The sequence below is a fragment of the Myodes glareolus genome, chromosome 22 (assembly GCF_982192425.1).
Source record: "Myodes glareolus chromosome 22, mMyoGla1.1, whole genome shotgun sequence".
Classification (NCBI taxonomy): Eukaryota; Metazoa; Chordata; class Mammalia; order Rodentia; family Cricetidae; genus Myodes; species Myodes glareolus.
The window spans coordinates 32,622,550-32,648,074 of record NC_142047.1 but is presented as its reverse complement, the minus strand read 5'-3'; the positions used below and the strand labels follow the sequence as shown (position 1 = coordinate 32,648,074).

The following is a 25,525-nucleotide window of genomic DNA, read 5'->3' as shown; positions in this document are numbered from 1 at the left end:
TAACCACAGTCTGGTCTGTAACTCCAGAGGGTCTCATGGCCTCTTCTGGTTTATGTGGGCACTGCACGCACATGGTGCAGAGATATACATGCAGGCAAAACATGCATGCACAGACATTAACAAAACTACAGGAGGGCTGGTGGAGTCCCATGGTCCACATGAAATGTTTCCTATCAAAGTGTTTCCTGGCTTTCCAAAGGCCTGAACTGAGATTAGAAAAAAGTTATGGAGAGTTTGAGGCCAGCCTGATCTACAGAGCTAGTTCCAGGACAACCATAGGAGCAACACAGAGAAACCCTGTCTTGAAAGACTGGGGGAAAAAGCGTTATGGAGACATTCATTTCAACTTCCCTTTGTTATACCAGTTTGATGAGGAAGTGGGCTGAGCCCTGGGACAGTCAACGCTGTCATAGAAGATACACTCATGAACTAAAGGCACACAAGCTACTGGCCAGTGTTGTGGGGAGAACTTCTTAGGTGGCTCAAATGATGCATTACTATTGAGGGCCTGGGTTATAGCTCAGTCAGTAAAGTGCTTGCCTAAGATGCATGAAGCCCGAGTTTGAATTCGACACCTGATACAACCAAGTGTGGTGGTATATGCCTGTAAGTCCAGCACCCTAGAGGTAGGGGTGAGAGGAGCAGGCATGTAAGGTCATCCTGGCCCACACAGTAATTTAAAGGGCAATCTGGACTATATGAGACCTTTTCTAAAAAAAAAAAAAAGAATCAAAGAAATGCTGATGAACATTGAACATTCATGGTGGAGAGACAAAGGTGACAGTCAGGGAAGCACACCAAATTATTAGAGTCTTTCATGAAGGTAAGAAAAGAGGCAAGATGATGGGACATGGGGACATGAAGGATGCTAAGTCAAGTAGGACAGACTGAGAGTTTGGGATCTGAAAGTTTGAAGGGATGAAGAGAGGAATGGGGAATTTAGACCTTCCATTAGAATAAAAAGCCAAATTAATGTGGATATTTTTTCCCCAGGGAATTTACGGGCATGACTGCAGTTTTTGTTTTTATTAATATATGCCTTCCAAAAGAAAAAAAAAACAAAAGCATGTCACAGGCAAAAAGCTGAGAAAGACAGATCTAGTTGCTTCAGACAGAATGGCAAGCTATCAGAATCAGCATGCACACACACATGCACATGCGAGCGTGCACACACACACACACACACACACACACACGCACACACCAGCAGCAGCAGCAGCAGCAGCAGCAGATAAGCCAGACAATAAAGGAGGGAAGGATGAAGGAGGAACGGGGAAGAATGACCTGATGGCCACAGCTCAGGCAGGAGACAGCAGTGTGCTTTACGGCAAAGCATTTTCACCATCTCCCCTGGTCTGCTCTCTGGAATGGTTTCTGTTTTAATGACCTCCTTCTCTTGGAAAATAAATTTCTGTTCAGATGGATTTAAACACCAAATATTGAACATTATTTAGCTCATTCCGTAGAATTACTGAAAATTATGTTGCAGAAGATAAGGGCAGAATTAGGTCTGAATTCCAGATCTCTCTTATTAGAACACGAGGCTCATGGACCACAGGACACAGAGTTTGGAGGAACTGTAGTAATTGACCCACTAATGACTGTCAGCACTGTCCAACCCAAGAAGATGAAGGTGTCGACAACTGGATGCATGTTGTTTATGGTAGTTTTACTCGACATGTTTTTAAAGCACCTACATGGTGGTTGTGGGAACTGTGTGCTGCCTTTCTCTGTTCTTCATTTGGAATTTAATGTAGACTCCTTGAAGTTTACTGTCAAGAGAGCAACGAGGCAGCATCATTGTTTCGGGACTGGATCAGGCTGCTGTAGGGGAAACAGAGTGGGTATAATGGGAGCCAGAGGAACGTTTCTCAGAGCTGGCCTTCTGGACCAGAGGACACAAGCGTAACCCTGATTCAGGCTCAATCAGGACCTGGCCTGGTCATTGCCACACTCAGGTCTCTCGGGCTGCTTTATTAGGGTTTCTTTTCCCTAGGCAACCAATCTAGCATTGAAGAAAAAGGGTCATCCTCATGACTGTAAAGCAGGTTCCTAAAAAGGTATATAAAGAGGACATTCAAGAGGAACTCAAAACATAGCCAGACTCAGCTGGGGGCCATGATGCCTTCTTCATAGGCGGAAAAAGAATCTCTGAAGATAAAGAAAGGGCGAGGTCTGTCCCTTGCTGGAAGAATACTGAACAGTTGGCAGTGGCACAGCTGTCAGTAGGAAGGAAGCTGCTTCTGTTTCAGGTTGGTAGAGGTGAGGTGCTGGGAAAACATCTTGTAGGAGCACCAGGATCCTGGGGGGCACCCAACCCTGCTCCTACACCAGGTGTCCACTGCTCCCTATTTGGTCCAGACAGCGTGAGAGCAGCAAGTCGGAGTTGCTTACACTGTGCTGATACCAGAGCCACAGGATACTAGAATGTTCTTCAGAGCTAACGGATTTGAAAGAACCCAGTCTCCTACAGGAAGTACTTTGAACTTCTCTCAGCCAATGCCATATCCTCCTCATCAGTGCAGAGAGTAAGCAGCCGAGGGCTGGGGAGACAGTTTAGTGAATAGGATGCTTGCCTTGCAGACACAAGAATCTGAGTTTGATTACTAGACCCTGCGTTGAGTATGGAAGTTCCAGAGACAGGACAATCCCTTGTACTTGCTTCCCCACCAACCTAGCCTTCTTGACAAATCTGAGATTGGCTAATAGATGTTAACCCCCAAAGGGTAGATGGCTTTCCCAAGGAATGACATCTGAGATTGTCCTCTGGCTTCTGCCTGCGTGCACACAATTGCACACCACCAGCACACACACACTTGTGAGCTTGCACATGCATGCACACAAAATAAATTGCTAGTAGAATAACACAAGCAACACCCTCATATTGAAGGAAAGAAGCCAGACACAAGAGAAAACGTACTATATGATTCCATTTTTAAGATGTATAAGAGCTGAACAAAGAAATGGAAGCTAAAGTCCCTGAGGAGTGGAGGACGGGTGGATGGCAGAGGAGAGAACGTTGGAGGGAATTGGAAACGCCCCATCTCTTCCTTTGAGCAGCTACTTAGCAAAGGACTACGTATCTGGCAAAATATTCAACTATACCTTGAAGACCCACACCTTTCAAGTGGGTATATATTTTAACTCAAAATGGGAACTAAATACCCTGCCATACAGTCAAAGGGAAGGCTCCTCTTCTGTTAGCTCACTGCAATGTCTCTGAAGAAGGCCACGGAACTGAGGCAGTGGAATCAGTCCGCGAGTATGAAGAAGCCAGAAGTGGAACTGGGCTGGAGCCAGTCTACTGCTTGAGGCAGTGACTTTCACAATAAGAGGACCATCTTGAGGACAAGGATGTGCACTATAGGCCCTGAGCTAAGCTCCATCAGTAATTACCTGCCTAGAGCAAGGAAGGGTCTGGGTGTGGGGTGTTGCACCCACAGATTCAGTTAGAATACAGAATCTGTGAGACTGAGTGACCAAATAAGGATTCTACTTGTTTAATGGCCCTGCCTCATCTTAATGTGTCAGGCTTTGTTGACTCCCCATGGGAGGTCCTCTTGGAGGGGTGTGTGGTTATATGGGTTGCCCAGTGGGGAGAAGGCGTGGGAGGAGTGTGAGGAGGGGAGGGAGGGGGAACTGTGGTCGGTATGTAAAATGAATAAAAAATTAAAAACAGAAACCAAATAGGATTCTAAAACATCAGTATGCTTTCAACAAAAATATGTCCATAACAAAGGAGACAGAATTAGGAGTGGGCTACAGACAAACTACAGGGACACAAGCTGGAGTAAGTGTTTGCTATAGGATGGACAGAATTTGAAACCCCAAATAGTGATCCGAAAAAGCAGGTCAAGGCACCCATGGTGGCAAACTTTTGATGGCGACAACCGTGTGACAGAAAGGTGATCGTCAGTCTGTCTTTTCCAAGTCAGTAAAAAGAAGTGGACAGAAGCTGCGTGCCAGCCTGGTGTTGGATGGCAGCACCCACCCAGCTCAGGGCCCTATGACCTCCCCTGGACGCTAGAAACTGCCGGCGAGTGGTGTCACCAAGTTCAGCAAGATGACCTCTGAGAAGGGCTTACACAGGAACGCCAGAGAGGCCCCTGGAGATGGGGCAGTCTCTGACACACCTGTTCATATGGATTGCCAGTCCTTTTGGTCCAAGGTCTCCAAACTCTGGTGAGACACACCCCAAGCTGTGTGGCATCTTGTGCGGCAACACATAGGAGAGCGGAGGAGGTACAGGAGCTAGTAAGCCAGCCTGGCTTAGCCCTTAGAACTGTACAGCCTCTCCTGACTCTTGTTGGAGCCTCCGCGCTCCCTTCCCGAACGTGCTCGCTCTCTGTCGTCACACGTTCTGGCCTGAGGTCACAAGGGCCAGAGTTTGCCTGGATCCAAACTACCTGCTAGTTGCTCACTTTTCGTTTTGGCGCTGTGCGGATCTCTAGGTCCCGCAGTAACTCTCCGGAATGAGAAGGTTTTCTGTGCTGCGCGGCTGCCCATACTGCAGCCCGCTCACTCGGGGCCGTAACCCTCCGTATCTTATGGTCTGGGGGAAGCCCCTGCTGTGCCAACGTCGCCAGGTTTATTCGGCCAGGGAAAATTCGTCTGTGTGCAGCCAGGACGCACACTATTTACCCTGGTCTACTGGCCCCTACAGCTCCCGCAGGAGGCAGTATGATTTCGGGAAATTCCCTACTTCAAAAGCCTCAACGGTCCCTCCTCCAAGGCGAGATCCTTTTACTACTGGGCCACTGAGAGTGGCTCAGGCTGAAGACCTACTGACTTGGAGCCGTCTCCCTTGTCCAAAGACAACAGAGGTGAGGACCAAAGAAGAATTTAAAAAAGGGAGGAAAGAAGAGAAGAAGAGGATGAATGAAGAAAAGGAGAAGGAGGAAGAGAAAGAGGAGAAGAAAAAGGGAGGAAAGGAAGAACAGGCGGCAGTGGAGGAGGAGGCGGAAAAGGAGGAGGGCGAGGAGAAGAAAAGGGAGGAAAAGAAGGGGAAGGAGGACGAGAAGAAGAGGGAAAGAGAGGTTTCGTGGGTGCTGGAGGAGACCGAAGGACAAGACAATAAGAAAAGAGGCACACCTAGCAACCATATGCAAAGAGCAACATCTGGAACCTTGGGGGCTAAGGTGGAAATGATTTCTATGAGGCCGACTTGTAGGCCACAAGAGGGGAATCGGCACCCCCAGGATATACCACCATGCATGGAGGCAACTGCCCTAGTGTGTCCCAGGAAGAACTCCCCTGGCTTTTGCTGCCGCAGCTCTCACAAGTCTAATGGAGACAACTCTACTGGTGCCCCAGGGAGCCCCGATATTCCTGGGCCTGTACAAAAAACGCTTGGCAAGAGAAAAGCACCCAAGTTGGAATTTCTGTTGCCACCCTCAGGGCCGCTGCCACACCCAGCACTGCTACAGCAACTGTGGGATCAAGGTGACCTCCCCCCACCTCCCAAAATTCCACGTATTGACACAGAGAAAGCATCACACATCACAGAGAACATGAAGGGTCAAACCATCCAGATCTCAGATGAAGTGGATGCCTTACAGCCTATGAACCAGATGGCGCCAGTCCACCCTGCCCCTCAGCCTGCCCTGTCCGGCCCCCCACCTGCTTCAGGACCTGCAGGTTTTCTGTCCCTGTCCACTGATGGGGTTTCCAGTCCTGGTCCTCCTGCCTCCACTCCCTTATTATGCCAGGCTGCTGGGCCCCTGAACCCACCTGTCCATTCACCTTCCCTCATACAAAATGCACCCACGATCCCCATTTCTCCTTCAGCTCTCCCTTCTGACCCTCTTCCTCCCTGTAGGCCCAGGCCCAGTGTGGAGACCCCACCAGATGCAAAGAGAGACACGGTCGATTTGGCCACAGTTTTGGGTTCTACCACTTCTTACCCCCCCAGGTCTGGTGCTGAACCTTTGTCTTTCAGTTCACCTTCCTGCAGAATGGAGTCCCCAGTTCCAATGTGTATAACTGACTCCCCTTCTCCCCCCTTCCCTGCTACCTCTTTAGCCCCTTCCCTCAGGAATCCTCCCACAGTCCTTTCTACCACAACCTCCCGTGTCTGTGAGGACATGAGCTGGGAGCTGTCTTTAGAGCCTGCAGTGGTGGACATGGATACCACACCCCCTTCTGAGGCAGCTGCCCTGAGCTCGCCCACAGTCAGCAGGGGTAGCTCTTTGCCATTTGCTCCTAGCCATGGCTCTATGCAGCAGAGGTTGACTGCAAATGCCACAGTGTCCTCTGACCCACTTGTACTCAGTGTCCCCTGCTACACTCACATTGGGAGCAATCTGTACACTCCTGGGCCTACCAATGGGTGGGAGCAGGGAGTGCCTCCCTCTGGGGATCTTGCTGTTTTGATTCAACATGGGCTGGTCCCAGCTCCTTCTCGAACGGTAGCAATAACCCCTCCTCATCCTGCTGAGGACGTTGAATTTATGGATACCACCCCTCCTTCTAAAGCTGCCGTCTTGCCCTCCTCTACTGCTGCCGACCATGTCTCCAACAGTTGTCCTCCCCAAAGAGTTTGGGGGCCTGCTATAGCTTACAACCACACTGGAGGTATCCCTCAGTCCACCTATGCAATGCTAAATGGGCCTCAATCTGATGGCTGTGTCTCTATGAGGAATCCTTCCACTTCAATAGCAGCAACTGACCTAACCTCCCTAGCTGGCCAGCCTGCTGGTGGTAGCACAACTGAAGGACAATATGCAAGCTCCAAGCCACCTGCTAATCGCGGCAGGCCTAATGGCGCTGGGCAGCCCAACGGGACGCCTCTATGTGTTTCCTACACTGCCACGCCCACTTTAAGAATGGGTTCGGGGGACTGTAGCTCATCACCCATCAATGTCGCTCGCAGCACATCAGGACTGGTGAGACCTGTGGTGTCCCTGAGTGGAGAGAACTGTCAGCGTGGCAAGCCCACGCAAGAATACGTGCCCACGCAAGGATACGTGCCCACGCAAGGATACGTGCCCACGCAAGGATACGTGCCCAAGCAAGGACATGGGCCCACGCAAGGATACGTGCCCACGCAAGGATACGGGCCCACGCCAGGATACGTGCGCACGCCAGGATACGGGCCCACGCCAGGATACGGGCCCACGCCAGGATACGTGCGCACGCCAGGATACGGGCCCACGCCAGGATACGTGCCCACACAAGGATGCGTGCCCAAGCAAGGATATGGGCCCACGCCAGGATACGTGCGCACGCAAGGATACGTGCCCACGCAAGGATACGGGCCCACGCAAGGATACGGGCCCAAGCGAGGATATGGGCCCACGCCAGGATACGGGCCCACGCCAGGATACGGGCCCACGCCAGGATACGGGCCCACGCCAGGATACGGGCCCACGCCAGGATACGGGCCCATGCAAGGATACATGTCCACGCCTCCTCCGTACTACATTGTTAGACAGAAAGGGAAGGACAGTAGAGGCGCAGTTTCCCCTATTGTTCTCAAACTTTGCCACTCAGCTACACAGTGGTGACACTGTGCAAGTGGGGCTGGAGGACACTAGAAGAGGGGTGCACGGGTTACCTCGTGCCCCTCCAGGACTGACTTCCACTCAATTGCACTTACTCTAGCTTCCAACTGATTAGAACAAATTTTGTTCTTTACGGAACTTCATACCCAAGTGCCTGAAATTTGATATATTCCTCTCGACTGACGTCCACAGACCTTTGGACTAAGTGTGGCTACAGCGTAGTTAGCCTGCGTTTTTGAGTGTTTTGATTATTTTCCTGAGTTGCGTTTTGTTTATTCTTAAGTCATTTTATTCTTGTGTTGGTAGTAGTTTTGTTATTTTCTTCAAAAATTATTAAAAATGAAGTTGATATTCTTCTTAATGACTTTGCATTTATGGCATGGCCAAGTTTCACAAATACTTTGTATTTAATTTTTCAGTAATACTGAAGAGATTTTCCACTGAAATTATAAATGTAGAGAGGAGTTTGGGTCAACACCAGAATTTAAGTTCCACTCAACCAGCAATGCATTTTTGGGGAGTTTCCACTGACGTTCTTTTTAGTTATTTGTCTTTTGTTGTTGTTGTTTTTGTTTTCCCCCTCCAGTATCTCCTGGACTAGTTTTCTAGGCCATCCAAAATCAAAAGAATGCGATTGGTATAGACAGAAAGAGTTCCACCAGAAGACTTCTAGTTCTAGTCTTTATACAATGCTTCTTTTTTTTTTCCTCCCCACAAAGTAATTATATGGTGAGACCACTGTGTTACAATGTGTGTGTGTGTCTCCGCCAATTTCCTATTAGAAACAGTTTAAAGAAACAAAGGCCTATTTGGGCCCCTGCTTCTACAGGTTTCTGTGGATGGTTCTGGACTTGTTGGCTTTCAGCCTGAAGCCAGGCTAGCCATCAAGGCAGAAGGATGTGCCACAGGGAGCTGCTAACATCATGGTAGCCAGGAGACAGATCAAGAGCCTTGGTCAAGATATGTCCCTCAAGGATTCAACTTCTGTTACCTACTTTTCCCACCCTAGTCTCCAGCTCCAAAAATTCTTAACACGTCCCCAAATAGTGCCACCAGCAGGAAGAATAAGCCTCCAACACATGAGCCTGAAAGAGGACATTTCCTATGCAAAACATAAAGGCCCAAATCTCTGGTGTGTGGCTGTGTTTGGGAAATGCTGCCTCTTTGGAATTAATTAAACTTAAGCAGAGTCTTTAAAATGGGGCTTTAATACAATAGGGCCCTTCTGAGAAGACACCGAAAAGCACTGCTTCCCTCCTCCCCCACCCCTTGAACGACATAGAAGAAAAACTACGAGGACAAATGAATAGAGACTCATTAGGAGTGAGACCCCATCAGAAAGCAAACACAAGGGTACCTTTGTCATGGATGTGGAGCCTCCGTGGCTGTGAGAAAATGAGTGCCTATTATTTAGGACATTCAGTCTGGGACATTTTGATAGGGAAGCCTGAGATGACTAACACACTCCAGTCCAGGGAAGAAGAATCAAAGTTCTTATCTGAGGGAACGGAGGAAACTGCAAGGGGTGTTTGTGTTTACTATTTCCTCCCGTCTCAGTTCTCAGAAAACCCATGGTGTCCACAGCAGTGATGAATGCCGGCATCAGGCTAGCGGGAAGGAACCTAAACCCCAAAGCTGGGTAGCTCTTGCTTTCTGACTGTCTATGGTCCCAAGGTGGTGGGGACAGGCCACTTCGCTTTCTGTTATCATCTACCCCCTGCCTCTCCACTCTGTCTTTCCTCACCCGGCTCTTCTCTCAAGATACACTCAGTATCAAGTATGAAACAGAACAGAGACATTAAGGCTCCACTTTTCTGAATAGAACCCACCTTCCAGGAAGTTCACAGAGAGATCCCAAGCAAAGATCCAATCAAGTTTTAGCTTAACTCCTAGGACTACCTCCAATTGTGCATGTGTCGATCTGGATCTGAACCATACAGCGAACCAGAGTCCGAGAGGAGTAAAATCCACAGCATCTCATGGCTGTTTCCCAGTGGTCTGGCCACTAACATGTAAGGCACAAATCCAATGGCTCTACAAACAGTTATTGACAGAGCCCCTAGCTTTAGCTCAGCCTTGTTATAGGGAACTCAAACAGTTCTACAAGCCGCCTACACCTACCATACCTACAACACTGCACCTAACACCAACCGAGTGCCCTCTTTCAGGTGAGCCTAGGGCATTTCCAAGATAGCCATATACTGGGGAATGGAACTAGCCTAAACACATTTTAAAAAGTCAATAGTCAATGTACATTCGCGTTCTTGGACTGAACCAGTGGAGCAGACATAAATTACAAAGGTGATTTTATTAGGTTGCCTTACATGCTATGGCCTGTGTAGCCCGACAGTGGCTGCACAAGCGAATCCAGCAGGAGAGCTATGGCCCAGGTTTCCACTAGACATAAAACCCACTGATACCCATCATTAGCTTGAGATTTCAATCAGCCCGTTTTCCTTTTGTGATTCGTTCAGGTAGGTCAGGGATGTTTTCATTGAGAAGAGCAGTGGTTATTTCTGAGAGACCATTCAAGCCTGGCATGGTATACGGCATTGTTGTATTTCGTCTTCTTCCTCCCTTCAAGGGGTAGGTTCCATTGCTCCTATTCTGCAGGCCTGGAAACGGAAGGAGGGAGCTTGTGGGAAGTGGTACCTCTGCTTGGAAAGAGAGGCTACATGTGACTATGAGATTTCCATTGCCCCAATCCCCCCATTCCAGCACGGGGCCTGTTCTTCGAATTAAGATGTAAATCAAACCATGGTAGGTTTTGGGTGCCCAGTTCGGGTAAGACTTGCCTTTAAAGAATGACTCCATGTTCTATCCCAGCAGGCTCAGCTCCACCAGCCTCACTTGCTCTTAACGATGGCCAGGGAGCAGGATCATAAATATTGCAAACGATGTGGCTTGAATGAAACGCCCTATGAACCATAATAAAACCCTCGTGATTAATTCCAGGACGCGCTCTGTTCGCCTGAGACCTGCAGTGGCTTCCCTGATGAGATCAATACAGCGTGGCCGAGTGATCCTAATAGAAGTGTTATTATCTTTTAATCTTCGGGAAAACGCCAACTTCTCGAATCCGTCACTGGGCCGCCTGCTTTATTTTCTCGCTACAACCTTGAAGGCAGTTGTTTTCCCTGAAATGAAGATACATTAGAGTCTCCTCAAGGATTTATCAATAATAAGACTTGGGGGCGGCCGTCTTTGCAGGGTCCACTGCTAAAAGGCACATTTGTATGCGGCGAGTCAGACCTGGTCGCGGTGACCTTTGCTGTCGGTGGCTATTTTCCCAGCAGACAAATGCCTCTGGAGAAGCGAGGGCTAGAGACAGATATTCATGGGAAGGAGACAAGGAAGCAAGAGTGGGGAGAGAAGTAACAGCACCAACAAATAATCAGGAGGATTTTAGGAAGCCAGGCATGTCCCTTGTTCAGGACTCTGGCAGCAGAAATGGTCTCTATGGCCCTAGCAGGCAGCTATAGATTCTTCTTTTCCTGTTGCTTCTATAGGTCTCCAGAGACTGCAGCCATAGTAAAACCAACTGTGAGCTTCCGTGGCAAATAAAATGTCACTGTCCAGTAGGTGTGTCCAGGCCAAAAGGAAGGAAGACGAGCATCTCTTAGTGTTACGCCTCGGGGGGGGGGGGGGGGGGTTGGGCCTCAGGGACCACAGGAGGCAGGGGACTTCAGAGAGAGGGGAGTTCTCTGTCTGCTGAGCTGAGTACCTTTCTTAGAGAGAGAGGTAAGTGGTCCATGCCTGTTGGAGGTGAAAATGCATTTACCAATGCTCCCCCGTAACACCAGGGAGCCCGGGGAAAGGTGCCAGACGCCATTCCTGGGTCCTGGACCTTTCTGTTGATCTCTACCAGAGGCATCACATAGCCTCCTAGAGTGCCCACAAGAGCCTAAGAGGAGCCCTCAGTGCCTTTCCGCTCCTTCCCTTCTTAAAGGGTCAGAGCATCTCTGGATGGGAGGCCTGGAGTAATCATGCGAGTCACTAAGTCACACTCTTACCTTGTACAGAAAGTGAGACCCGCCACAGGAAAGAAAAGAAATGTGTCTCCCAGAAGATTACGTGGCAGACTATGTCTCCTGGGCATCTGCCAAGAGATCTACCTCCATGTGTGCTCCGTTACCTAGGCTGCTCTGGTGCTCTGAGTTTCTGAGACCTGCATATTATATATTCAGCCAGCATACAAATACCATGAAGCGCAGAGCATCTTAGGGTGGGAAAGAAATAAGGAGCAGGAAGTACATCTTTCATCCAGTTTGATTGGATAGAGCTCAGCCATGTGACTGTGCCTAGGAGCCAGTGTGCTATGGAAGGCAAGAAGAGGAATGTGTAAAACAACTTTGGCTCACTTTCATCTATAAAATACGAAAGTCTATGCTGCAGGCTAGATTCCCAAGCATCCCCCGAAGCGTCCTCTAACATCCCATAATGTGGTAAGAGAAACTTGCTCCCCAGGGACATCTAGAGAGAACTTTTGGACTCTTTAAGAGGTGGAGTTTGGTGGGAGGACTTCAGATCAGTGAAAAGGCCGTTGAAGGAAATGACCAGGTTCCAGTCTCTTTCTCTTTTGGTTCCAGGCCACATAGAGCACTTTTGCTCTTCTATGCCAGGTCACGTCACCAGGGGCCCCACATCAATGAAGTCAATGAATAGTCGACAGAGACCTCCAAAATTCTGAGCCACAGCAAACATTTCCCTTGTACATAGTGATAGTCCTGGGTATTTGTTACAGAGACCAAAAGCTACCACGATAGACACATAAATAAAGCCATTAGAGGGGCCAAAGCAGGCACTATAGGGAAATGAAATAATAGAGAACTTCTGACAAACGTCAGGAGTGGAAGAAATGCCAGTATCAACTCATCTAGATCTCTTAGAGGGTGGGGAGAGCCTGCACCTACCCCTTGTCAGTTCCAGACTGGCCTCATCTCCTTCTCTTTGTTCCTTCCATTGTTCTGAGATGGACCTGGGTTCTGATCTGAAAGAGAATCCCTGACTCCTCAGACTCATCTTTGCCATATCCTGTGTGTTTTTCAGTCACATTGAACTGCTTGGCATCCCACGCCTCCCAACGGAAAGTGGTGACGGCAGCTGGGTACCATTGCTGCTCTCACGTATGACCTTGTGACCTGTGGAAAGTAAAGCCTCGCTTGGGTTCTACAAATCTTGTAAAAAACAAAACAAACAGGGCTGGGTGGTAGTGGCATATGCTTTTAATCCCAGCACTTGGGAGGCAGAGGCAGAGGCAGAGGCAGGCAAATTTGGGGGCAGCCTGGTCTACAAGAGATGGTTCCAGTACAGACTCGAAAGCTACAGAGAAACCCAGTCTCCATAAACCCGGTCTCCATAAACCAAAAACAACCAACCAACCAAGACATGGGTTTTGAGGGAAAAATACAAATCATAGTTATAACTCATCTGACTCAAAGTCCAGGTAAATGGGGTGGAGCAGTTCATGCCGGAGCTTCCCAGTTCCGATGGTCGGAAGTGCTCCCAAGTACCCATGGTCTGGTGGACATGGTGCTCAGAATGGACGGATCATGAGAGCAGAACAGATAAGGCAAGAAAGGCTGGGAGATAGCACCAGGGCTACTTTTCTCCAGAGTAGCTCTATGAGGTTTCGGCACCTTCTCCCGGCTCTGGATGGATCACGTGATCCTTTGTCACTGGATGAGCCTCGAGATACCCCAACAGTCCTGCGTGGAAGGAAACCATATCCTCCAGAGATCACGAACCTGGAGGGAAACTTGAGTTTTCAGAATGTTTCTTTCCCAAATCGACCCTCTGTAACTCTGAGCTTTTAACCCTCAGCAGATGTCTCTGCAGAAGCTCATCAGAGAAAAAGGCAAGCAGGCCAGGTGAGAAGCAGTGATAAAGCCAGGGCGCGACCCTGTGGAGTGAGGAAAAAGTGCCTTGGCCATCTGTTCTTGCTTTATTGAAGTGCTTTCCCTGTTATGGGAGTTTAAGAGACCGCTCAAAGCGAGTCAGGCCACGATGAAGGGGCAGGTCAAGCACAGGTCCCATTCCCTGCATGCTGAGCAAGTACCTGTTCAAGCATCTTAGTTCCGTTCTTCTTCAGCTCAGCCATATTCTTACTCATATAGATTCTTTATTTCTTTACAGAATGGCTATGGTTCTCTGGGTGCTTTAGATGCTCCAGCATCCAGGGACACTGTTCTTTCCTGCAATGCATGTGCGTTTTTCTCTTCTCCACCTTAGGGGAGTTCTTGAACCTTCCAGGAGATGAGCCAATGCACAGCTCTCTCAACCTAGCCATCATAACAGTGACCTTTATTATTGTATTAGCTCCAGTCGCTTTTTATTGGGTCATCTGCAGGTACCCAAAAGTTTATTGGCACATTCACCTGTTAGCCCTCAAAGTGACTTTTGGAGCAGACACCATTGATATCCCCATGTAACTGGTGAGGAAACTAAGCCACGCTCAGGGTAAAGAAGTGTTTGCAGATCCTCCAGGGAGTAAGCCCTGGATCCAGGATTTACTCCAAATTCTCATGACCTCCAAGTTAGATTTCTTATATATTTAGGCAGAGTTTCTGTATATCCCAACATGACCTTGAACTTGGGACCCTTATGCCTTAGCCTTTTAAGCATAAGAATTACAGGTATGCATTACCTTGCCTGTTCTAAGACCAGGTTCTTGGCCTGTCTTGTTCTTGACTTGTCTTCATTTGGGCTTTAGAGTTAATATCCCATAGGTAGGTTCTTTGCCATGCTATCTGAGCCATAATACACAGAAGAGAGAATGGGATTTGGAATCAGACAAATTCTTTGGGAATCATCCTCTGGGCTTAGGACCACAGCATTCTGGGTAATCTAGTTTGGACTTCTGTTCCTCCATTTTTCTTCTATGAAATATAGAGAGTTTATGTACCTCAGGGTTGGACGGGAGGAGGCTCACAGATATCAGGCATGACTGACCATTCTGACAATCTCCTGCTGTTTACAGTCTTAGCTAATATTTATTAAACACTCACTCTGTGGCATATGCTACCTTATGTGATTCATATGGACTGATTCATTTAACTCATAAGAATAAAGAAAGTGGAGTGACTTCAGGTAAATTAGACCTAAGCCCTCAAAATGTTATGGAAGTTCAAGGGGAATATTTGATAATGGTGTGAAGGGAAGTCCACAAGGAAGTTACATATATAAGTTCTCTCTCTCTCTCTCTCTCTCTCTCTCTCTCTCTCTCTCTCACACACACACACACACACACACACACACACACACATACAAGGAGACAAGTCCACTCTCCTCAGTTCTGTACAATTTAAGCAACACGTTCCATTTAAAATGCTATCAAAATAAATAAAACATTTAAGAATATATTTAACAAAACAAGTGAAATTTTGTAATTGGAAAACAATAAAAGCAGGCAGGAGGAAGAAGGAACCTCTAAGAATGGGAAGTTAATAAAAAGTGACGAGTAGAAAAACAGTAGGGAAATAAGTCAGTGCAATAAAATGTGATTTCATCCAAAGGACCTGTAAAATTGACAAATATCTATTAGGAAGATTCAAATTGCTAAAATGAGAAATGAAGTCGTGGATAAAGTTATGCTATTAATAACTGTAGGTCAACAGTGCAGAAAGCTGGGAAGAAATAAAAAAGCTACCACAAACTACTAAAACTGACTCAAGAAAACAAAATAGGTCATAAAAACTTTACCACACGAGAAGGTTGAATTGATAATAAAACGATTCCTATAAAGAGCGGCCCAGTTTCAGATTGTTTCATGGGTCAATGCTACTAGGTATTCAGAGAATTAATGGCAATCATTTCTAATACTTTCACAAGTTAAAAGTAGTATAATTTCCTCCTCCCCCTGAGAAGTCAGCATTACTCTTGTTATACCCAAGCCAGACAAAGATATTGCCAGAAAAGAAGAGACTAATATCTCATGATAATATTATAACAAAATCATAACAAACCAAATTCAATAATGTATAAAAAAGATTATACACAGTGACCAAGTGGGAATCGTTCTAGGAATGCACAGTTGGTTTAACATTTAAAGATCAATTAGTATGATATAGTACGTTAATAAAACAAAGGTCAGGAAGCACACGACCAGAAATTTGACAAAATTCAACACCTCTTCACATTCAAAAAACTCAACAAAAGGAGGGTCATTTCCTTGATCTGATGAAGGACACTTGTCATAATTATGAAGACTGAACCTTCCCTTTAAGAGCAGAAGTGTCCACTCTCATCACTTTTACACAGTATTGGATTTAATCAACACATTCCATTTAAAATAGTATTAAATGCATATAACACTGAAGAATAAATTTAACATGAGTGAAAATTTTGTACTCTGAAAACTATAAAATATCTTTAAAGGACATTAGGAAGAGATCTGATGAATGCAAAGGCAGCGTGAGATGGTGGAAAAACTGCTCATGAAGGGAGTTTGCAATTATTATCCTATGGGCCTCTAGAAATGGTGTTATAGCCCTTTAGTGTGGGGAAGAAAATAGCCACATGTCAAAGTAGTTGGACATCCTACTTCACACAACTTACAAAAATTAGCACGAATAAGTCATATAGCTAATGTGGCAATTAAAACGATGAAACTCATTGAAAAAAGGTATAAATCTCAAAACATTATATTAAGATGTATTAAGATATTATATTAAAAAATGTTCTTGCAGTCCCTCCAGTGTGTCGGTGATAAGCATTACCATGTTTCAGCCATTCTATTTCTAGGAATTTGCCAAGTATAAATGCACACCTGTTCATATAAAACTTGTACAGAAACCATCATAACAGCATTAGTTTTCATGCACAGTGGTGTAAATAATTCAAATGTCCTGCAATCCATTGGCGGACAGTGTGTGGTATATTTATTCAATGGAATATTGTTCAGAAGTATAAAGGAGGAGGGTACTGAAGGCACGGCTCAGTGTGTAAAAGTTCTTGCCTCAGAAGGCTGAGGACCTGAGTCGCCATTTAATCTCTGGAAATGTAACATGAATGTCTGTAATCGAGCATTCATGGAAGCTTCCAGGCCAGGATGGCAAACACAGTGGAAAAACAACAAAAGGGCCATGTCACAAACAAGGGGGGTGACGAAGACTGGCATCAGAGGCTGTTCTTAGACTTCCATATGTATGCCGCAGCAAACATGTTCCTACATTCCCACACTGGAACACACATACACACATGCACACACACACACACACACACACACACACACACACACACACCCCGCTCACACACACACACACCGCTCACACAGATACAGAAAACAAAAAATAAATAAGGAATGAAATAAAGTTAAATGACCAAACATGGATGAGATTTGTAAACATTATACACAGTGAAAGGAACCATTCACAACCGTATTTATATGTTAGGTTTATGTGAAATGTCCAGAGTCATCAAATACATAGAGAGAAAATATGGATTAGTGGTTGTCTAGATTGGTTACTGGTGGAACAGTGGCTGAGGACATGATAGTTAAGATTATGTAGCTTTGGGGGAGGGTGTGATGATTGACTTTAATCACCATATTGACACAACCGAGAATCACCTGGGGAGAGTCTCAGTGAGGGATTGTCTACATTAGCTTGACCTGTGAGCCATCTGTGAGAGGGGCTGTCTTAAGTTAACTGATGGAGGAAAACCGAGCCCACTGTGGGAGGTATCATTCCCTAGGAGGAGTTCCTGAGCTGCGTGAGAGTGGAAATATCAAGCTAGGCACAAGCAAGCAAACAAGCGCGTGAGTGTCTATTTATCCTGTCTTTCTGCTCTTGCCTGGGATGGAGATGCCACCTCCTGTTTGACGCTCTTGCCTTGACTTCTCCGTTGTGGTAGATTGTAAATGAGAATGATGCTCTAGCATAGAGCGCTTTCTCCCAGATGTTCCTTCTTGCTAGGAAATGTCGTCATGGCAATGGAGGTGACAGTAGGACAGAGAGGTAACAGAAATTTTCTAAAATTGATTACAATGTTAGATGGACAAAGTACAATATGCCGTGAATGCAGAATATGTCTTTGAACTACCTAGCTTAAATGTATGAATTATATAGTATATGGATTATATCTCAAGATATTTGTTCCCCAAAACAATAGATGGATATTATTATTCAATACATTTTACTGAAAGGTAGACTAGGTATGGAAATATTGTAAAACATGTCTGTGGTCTTTGAAGAGCTAGGATCAGAGTGACATTATAAAGTATCACCTTGAAGAACAACAGCTATTGTTTCTAGAGATTCATTCAACAAAGGCAAACCGAGCACTGATGTGAAGGCCTGAGACTTCATATCTGAGATGTCGAGCCAGTAAAGCGGTGGGGACACCAAGGAATCTCCTTGATTCCACTTGCAGATTCTGCAGCTCGCCTCAGGATCATGGCTGTCACAAGCATTTAAGGGGTGCCTTTTTGTCGAATGAAATGGCAAACAAGTCCGCAGTTGAAGGCCTGTCTTAATCTTGACTCGTGCCGTTCGGCAAAGCTTGAGACTTTGTTTGAAGACTGAGCTGATATGTGACACTCAGGAATGTTTGTTCACGAGCCACGAGTCAGGAGACACGGCTTGCTCTGCTTTGCTTTGTGTCGTTCCGCGCGGCAGCCAAGTGCTCGCCGCTAAGCTCCATCCTCAAACCCTCTAGTCACTCGAAAAACATTTTTTTTTTTTTAAATTTTAACTTTTGAAACCGGGCTTCATTGATTTCCTGAGACTAGTCTTGAATTCGCTCTGTCACCTATGTAGGCTTTCAATTTAGGATTTTTTTTTTTTTTAAACTTAGCCTCTCAAGTAGATGAGACTATCAGCCTGCACCAGGAGCCCTGGCCTAGGTCCAGCACTTCTGATCAATGACTGTTTGACTTTGGAAGGCCACACTAGGGAGAGGGGCCAACACTAGCTGCTGCTTAGAATGGGGGCAATGATGAAAGTGGCCACCTGATTATTAATCAGAATCAACAGAAGTGAAGACCAGTGCTAATCAACGATGGCTCGCATTTTAGTGTGACTGATATAAACTACGCCTTCGCATGCCCTCTGCTCCGTGATCATTATTAAAAAGGATGCCGACTCTAACCTAGGACCGGTCATGCCTATAATCTGTGATGCTATTAAATAATTATTGGAGAGGATAGCTCCAAAATAAGTTAGGAATTCTCAGAAGCATTCAGTGGTCCTAGATAGAGAAGGTCGTGTGGAATTGGGTTAGAAAAGATGGCTCTGGGTGGGGACTAGATTCCTATTTTGGCTTTGACATTGTAGAAGGGTTATAACCATTGGCAAATTGTTTAGTCCTGAGCTTCAGTTATGCCGTCTGTCAATTCAGTGATGATGGGAAAACTCTGTCAATTATCTTAAGGGTGAAATGAAAGAATGCAATGTAAGCTTCTACGTGTGGTAGAACTAAGGTTTGAAAAATGTGTGATGTTCTTGGGGATATGAAGACAAAGCATCATTCAGGTCAGTGGCACTGACGATGGTCCGCATCCGTCATCAAGGTTGTTGGAGGCAGAAGGCTGCCTGTGGCTACTCTGGATACATCCCGTAAATATTTTTGGACAAAGAGGCAAATGGAACTCAGAGGGCTGAGATCAATTCCCCAGCGACCTCACAGCGGAACAGTTGTTTGAACATGCTCATCTTGACCCATCTGCCTTCCCTCCCTGCCCGGCTCATGTATTGTACACCACAGAAAAGGTATACAGCATTAGGTTACGAGCCTGGCCCGGTATTGGTGAGGAACTTAATTAACCAGTCAACTTTGCATCCTAATTAACCATCTCTTTTCCAACTGCTCTGCTCTCTCAGTGGAAAGCTTTTTGGGAATTTGGGGTTGAAGCCAAGAGGATTCCTGGCCAAGATGCTGGGTAACAGAACTCCTCATTCTCTGTGACTTCCACTGAGGGTGGACAACTCTTCATGTGTCAGCATCATCCTTGAATGGAAGGCGTGCTGCAAATGCCAGTTCACTTTGGGGTGCCAATGCCGTTGGGTGGCGCGGTGGTCCTGGTTTACTTCTGGCTTCTTCTCCATCCTGTCAAAGCCCAAGGCTTACTTTTCTACTCTCATCATTGTCAACTTCCTGCCGTGCTTCACAATGTGTGTCCTGCTTCCTACAAAAAGCACCGTGTTTACTCCTGGCCTTGCAATTCAGATTTAAGCAGCAGGGACTTAACTATGGAAATATCAAGTCATAATTACTCACTTTGTTTTCCTTCTTTTGCAAATGAATAAGCTGAAGCTCCTAGCAGTAAGTTGTTTGAGGCCAGATAAACAATGAGAGGCAGGACTTGGATGCTGGAGTGGATGAGGGAAGAAATGGCTGGACTGAAAATCGCTCTTGCCTCTGTCCTCTGCATTGATTCTTGGCTCCCCTTTTGATCTGGGATGGAGCAGGTACACACAAAGAGAAAGCATATACAGGACTCACTCTGCCTTACTCTGGAAGTGCATCCTCGAGGGAGGAAGGATGAGTGGATTCTAAAGGCAAGGAGGAAAGAATGCTCCTGGCAGAATGAATGGTTTCCCGGGAAAACTGAAGGTACTCAGTGCTTGCTCTTCCAATATGTTTTCTACAAGCAATCCCGAGGTATCCACCCTACTGGAGGATCTTGGAAGTGGAACCTCTAAAATAAACTGTTAGAAGATATCAGAGTTCAGGGACTCCTGATTACGCTGAGCTTTGGTTCTACTCTTCCCACAGCCCCCACTTTAGATATCACTCTGTATTTTAGCGTTAGGAACCTCAGATCTTCAAAGAAGAAGCAAGAAAGAATCTTGACCCCAGTTGGCAGATTGCAGAGAAGGTGATGATGGAAATAGTCCTATGGAAGAGAGTGTGTCAGAGGACCCTGTGAGGCTGAAGGCAGACATAGTTCTCATTGGAAGCCACTCATATACCTGTGATATGACAAGCTGTAGATTCTAGAAGATATTTAGACAGAGAGGAGTTGAATAAATATTAAATGAATGAATGAATTAGTTAAGCAAAAGACATGGTGAGAGAGAGAGAGAGAGAGAGAGAGAGAGAGAGAGAGAGAGAGAGAGAACAGACAAAGAATGAATGCAAACCTCCATTCATGAAAGTACTAGTTCCCATGACCTAGGGGATTAAGACTCTGCTTCTTTTGTGTTCTTAAACTTCCCACCAATCAAGCAGGTAAGTGCTTTCACAGTTGGAGAAAAATAAATCTGGGGAGCTCTGGAGACTTTCCCAAGGTCACACAGTCAGGACACCGGAGAAGAGCAGGACCCAGTGCCTTCAAAGCCCGAAGCCTGTGCTCTCTTCAGTACCAACTGTTCTTTCCTCTCCATCATGACTCAGGAGAAAAGTCAATTTTCCATGGTTGCGCTTGTTTGCTGAAAGGAGCAATTCCCTTTCCTCTATCTCTAATTTTCCTCCAACTAATTGCAAATTAGTGGTAATTTTCAAATGAAAAGAGGGATCCAGCATGCCATCCATTTGTGCTTACCCAGCAAGACCCTGGACTTGTGACAGCTCTGTCACCATGGCAACCCTGCCTACAGGCCTTTCTGGGATCCTTGGCAGAGCTGCCTGGGCTCTGGAGGTGGGGCTGCTGGCCCTCCAGGTTAGCCTAGTCTGTTGCTTGAATGTCCCTGCAAGGGCACAGAGGCTCCATGGTTAGAAAAGCTCCGTGAATCTTATTTACCGCTCCCTTTGATGTCTCCTGTTTGGGAGGAGGTTCAAAATTCAAATAAAAAGAAGAGCAAGAAGAAAGTAGAAAAATTACAACAAATGCAATGTAGAGGGGGTGAGAAGCTCCGTCAAACATGGGGGCATTATCAACTTCCTCAGTTCACTGCTTGGGGTTGTTGGGATAAGTTCCCTGCTCCAAAATCTGGGGGTGCAGAGGGCCCTAGAGTCAAGATCATTGTTTGGCCTTGTTCACAAAAGAGTTGTGATGGGAAATTTGTTCATTATTTCAAGCCCAGAGTCTCTGCAGTAGGGAGTCCCAGACCTAAAAGGGAAGGTCCGTGCAAAGCATCGTTCTATTAACTTGAAGGTTGGGTATATGTTCCTTATCCACAGCAAACGTTTACTGAGTACTTACTTTTTACTCTGAGGATAAAGGAATGAAGGATCTGTGTTTCCTGGTGTGAAGCAGCTGTTGACAAGTGAGAGGGTTAGATGGATGGGTGCCCAATGCTGCCCGCTTTGTGTGGTAGAAACAGGATCAGCTTAATCAACTACACTGGTGAATGTAGAGATGGCCCGGTTTTGGAAAGAATTAACAAATGGCTCAAAAAACAAGGAATGAAACCCAGGCAAAGAGTCCAGTAAGTGCAAAAGTATGAAGGTCAAATAGGAGTTAATATATCTTGGTAATTCCAAGAATGGCTACTCTTACCACTCAGAGTTAACAAAACATATTAAACAGCAATGGAAATGAATCAAGTACTTAGAATATGGCTGGGAGAGAATGGTTTAGTGTGGGAATTAGAGGAGACCAGAGTGAGTGAAATTCACGGACACCAGAGCCTTAGGATCGGGGACATGGCACAGTGTTGCGGAATATTTGTTTATGCTCTGAAGATGTGTCTTTGCCAAGGCATCTTCTGACTGGTTTAATAAAGAGCTGAATGGCCAATAGCAAGGAAGGAAGGAAGGGAATAGGTGGGATTTCTGGTTAAAGAAGAGGAGGCGGAATCTAGGCATGTAGGAGATGCCAGCCAACACAGAGGGAGACAGTTGGCTATACAGAATGGGCCAGGGCAATGAGCCATGAGCCTTATGGCAGAACATAGATTAATAGAAATGGGTTATTTAAGTTATAAGAGTTGACTGAGGACAAGCTAAGGCCATGTTTTCATAATTAATAAGTCCCCATGTCATTGTTTATGAGTTGGTGGGACCCAAAGGAAAGTTTTACTACAGAAAATTCTTGTTCAGGAGACTGAGTGTGAATGTTGACAGTGTGCGCAGAAAGTGTCCACCCGAGCCTTCTCTCCCCGCCTCCCCGGGTACTTATAGCCTGAAAATTGCTCCCCTACAGAGACTACTCCCACCGAGATTAGCTAAACCTGTCCTCCTAACTCTGACTCCTTGTTTGTCTGTATATCACAATTCTGCCTCATGTTCAGCTCTATATAATAAACACACTGAGTTGTAAGTGCTGTGAATTTCCAAGCATACAGTCCAGACCACTTTCTTGGCCAGTATGTTGGTCTTCTCTGGTGCAGGAGAATTATCTGTATTCTGTCAATCATGTGTTTTAATAAAACGCTAATTGGCCAGGCAGGCAGTATAGGCGGGAAAACCAGACAGGAAGTAGAGGTGATACAATGAGAACAGGAGAATTCTGGGAAGCAGGGAGGTTCCTCTGTCATTCCTGTGCAGACCACCGAAGAGGCAACCTGTAAGCTGTCACACTGAGAAAGGTACTGAGCCCATGTGGCTAATGTAGATAAAGATAATGGGGTAACATAAGTTATAAGAGCTAATAAGAAGCCTGACCTAATGGGCCAGTCAGCTTTATAACCTATAGAGATCTCTGTGTGATTGATTTTCTGGGACTTGCCGGTTGTGGGGTACCAGGCAGGATGGAAACCCCAACAAGCCGGCCCCCTCATTACTACACTTCTCCCTCATTCTCTCGCCAACCCCTGTCAGGTCCAAGTCCCCGGAGTCCTGCTGTAGGTGGATGTGTAGTTTGAGAAAACATTTGCCACAAAAGCATACGAACCTAAGTTTGATCCCCCAGAACCTGTATTCCAAACTGGGCTTGTGATCCTAGCACTGAGGCAGAGGCTGGTGAATCCCTGGGACTTGCAGTCTAATCAAGTCACTGGGTGAGCTCCAGGTTCCGTAGAGATCCTGTCTCAAAATCTAAGGCAAGAATGTTGGTTGGTTTTTGTCAATTTGACACATGCTATGGTCATCTGGGAAGAGGGAAACTCAGTTGAGAAACTGTCTCTGTCAGTGGGGATATTTTCTTGATTAATGACTGATGCAGGGGAATTCAGGGCATCCTGGGTAGTTGATCCTAGATTGTATGAAAAAGCAAACTGAGCCATGAAAAGCAAGCCAATATGTGGTGCCCCCTCATGGTCTCTGCTTCAATTCCTGTCTCCATGTTCTTGCTTTGTGTTCCTGCCTCGGCTTCCCTTGATGATGGGCTGTGTCTTGTAAGCCAAATAAACCTGCTCATCACCAAATGGCTTTCAGTCCTGGTGTTCATCACAGCAATAGAAAGCAAGCTAGGACAGGATCAACTGAAGAAGCCACCTAATGGCAGCATCTGACTTCTAAATGTGTGGTCACAATCATGCACATATCAAAACATCTAGTCTAGCACAGACCAGGACTGTGGCCTCTACAGGATCTTTTGTTTACTCAAAACAAGATGAAGGTCTGGGGCTGATATCAGAATCACATTATCACAGTGACCAGACAACTCATAAAGGCTGAGTTAAGGCCATAACTTTCTCATTTAGGGGTTTGCAGGAACCGCAAGCAGCTTCCCTTGCCTCATCCCCAGTGTCACTTTCAAGGGCATCCTTCCCGTGGATATATGAGCGATCAATTACTAGATGAGGAATTAGACTGTGGTAGGTAATCTGAGCTGGAGCCTCTCTGTGCAGGCTAAGGATCTGCGCTTGTTGGGACATGCAAGGTGGCGTGGGGTGGGGTGCTGATGGAGTAGCATGAACTCAAGATCTCAAAGCCCAGACCACACCTGTTCAAGGGACAGATGATGAATGCACTCAAGATCTGGCCTTTCCAGCCAGGAGCCTCCTGGGTTATAGTCTTGATGGAGCTCTGCCGCACCCCACGTCAGCTGCTGTGAGCGTCACTCCTCCCTTCTCACCTCTGCCTTTTTCTAACCTAGGTGAAAACTCACAGTGCAGGGCAATTGCATAGCTTTGGATGACTGTACCATGTATCTAAAATGCCAACAAGACATAGCAGATCCCCATCTCCGTAGTTTCTTCCACTCTTTCCACGGTCCTCGTTTCCCATGGACAGTCCCTGTACTGTGATGCTTACGCTGGTTTTGAACTTCATGTAGATGGAACATCCCTGTGTCCTCTTTTGCACAGATTCCTTTGATGTGGCTCTTGTCTATTGACCATGGTTCTCTGTCTCAGAAGATGATCAGCGGACTTGCCAGGACTCATCAACCCCGTACCTAAATTTCTTCGGGACTCATTTTGCCTATGTAGAAGTCATGTCACTTCCAGGAGGCTCTCCTTGACAACAGCACCCTATCTCTCAGTGCCATGTAGGTGAGGCAGAAAGGACTGGCGAGCAAGAAGGATGGAAGGTTATAGGGACTCTGAAAGCAATACCTCAGAGGATCTGCAGTGTCCAGTTTGAATGGCCCAGGCTCTGGACCTACACCATTTTCTCAGTAGCATGCTGCTGTCCCTCATATGGGGATCAGAACGAGAGGAGGCTGGTAAAATTATAATAGGGTTCCTGACACTAAAATACGCTCAGCCTTCACTCGGGATACACCAGGTTAAAGGAACACAGAGACAGATGCCGGCTGTGTAGGAAAGCTTACAAGGTGTCTCATCCCATTCCCAAAAGAAAACGATAATTTTAGGTAAAATTTGCAGAGGCTTAGTAGGCGATGGATAGGCACTGTTTTGAGTGCTTTGCAGAAATGTTTCGTTTGACATCACACAATTCTGAATGCATGTGTGATGCATATATGAATGAAGGATGACAGAGGGGTGTGTGACTTGTAGCCAGTGTCCTTGCTGGGACTTCATCCAGGAACTCGACTTTTTGCTACTGGTCTTTCCTGGTAACAGGTCTTTTGAAGTACAATCTGGGGAGGTTTTAAGAGGGCATGGGTAACCAAGGAAATGTATCCACTGATCAGGACATGAAGATTCTCTACCTCAAAATATGCTTAACAATCAGAGGTCTGAGCTTGGTTCTTTTAAGTAACAAAGGGAAGGGCTGTGTGTGAAGGGGGGAGATCAGCAATGAATTCTGTAGCCCAGCAATCAACTGGAACAAATCTTCCTTCACAAATGGGG

General features: G+C 46.3%; 1 protein-coding gene across 1 annotated transcript; it reads left to right on the top strand.

The window, feature by feature from the left end:
* Positions 1–4,447: 4,447 nt before the first annotated feature.
* Positions 4,448–7,505, top strand: LOC125399193 (uncharacterized). The gene has a single exon (XM_048432572.3). It carries the CDS (start codon positions 4,473–4,475, stop codon positions 7,503–7,505), a length of 3,033 nt encoding a protein of 1,010 aa, XP_048288529.3. The 5' UTR covers positions 4,448–4,472.
* The last annotated feature ends 18,020 nt before the right edge of the window (positions 7,506–25,525 follow it).

Bases quoted from the DNA above. Each gene is read 5' to 3' on its own strand.
- LOC125399193 (XM_048432572.3), top strand. From the start codon at position 4,473: ATGAGAAGGTTTTCTGTGCTGCGCGGCTGCCCATACTGCAGCCCGCTC.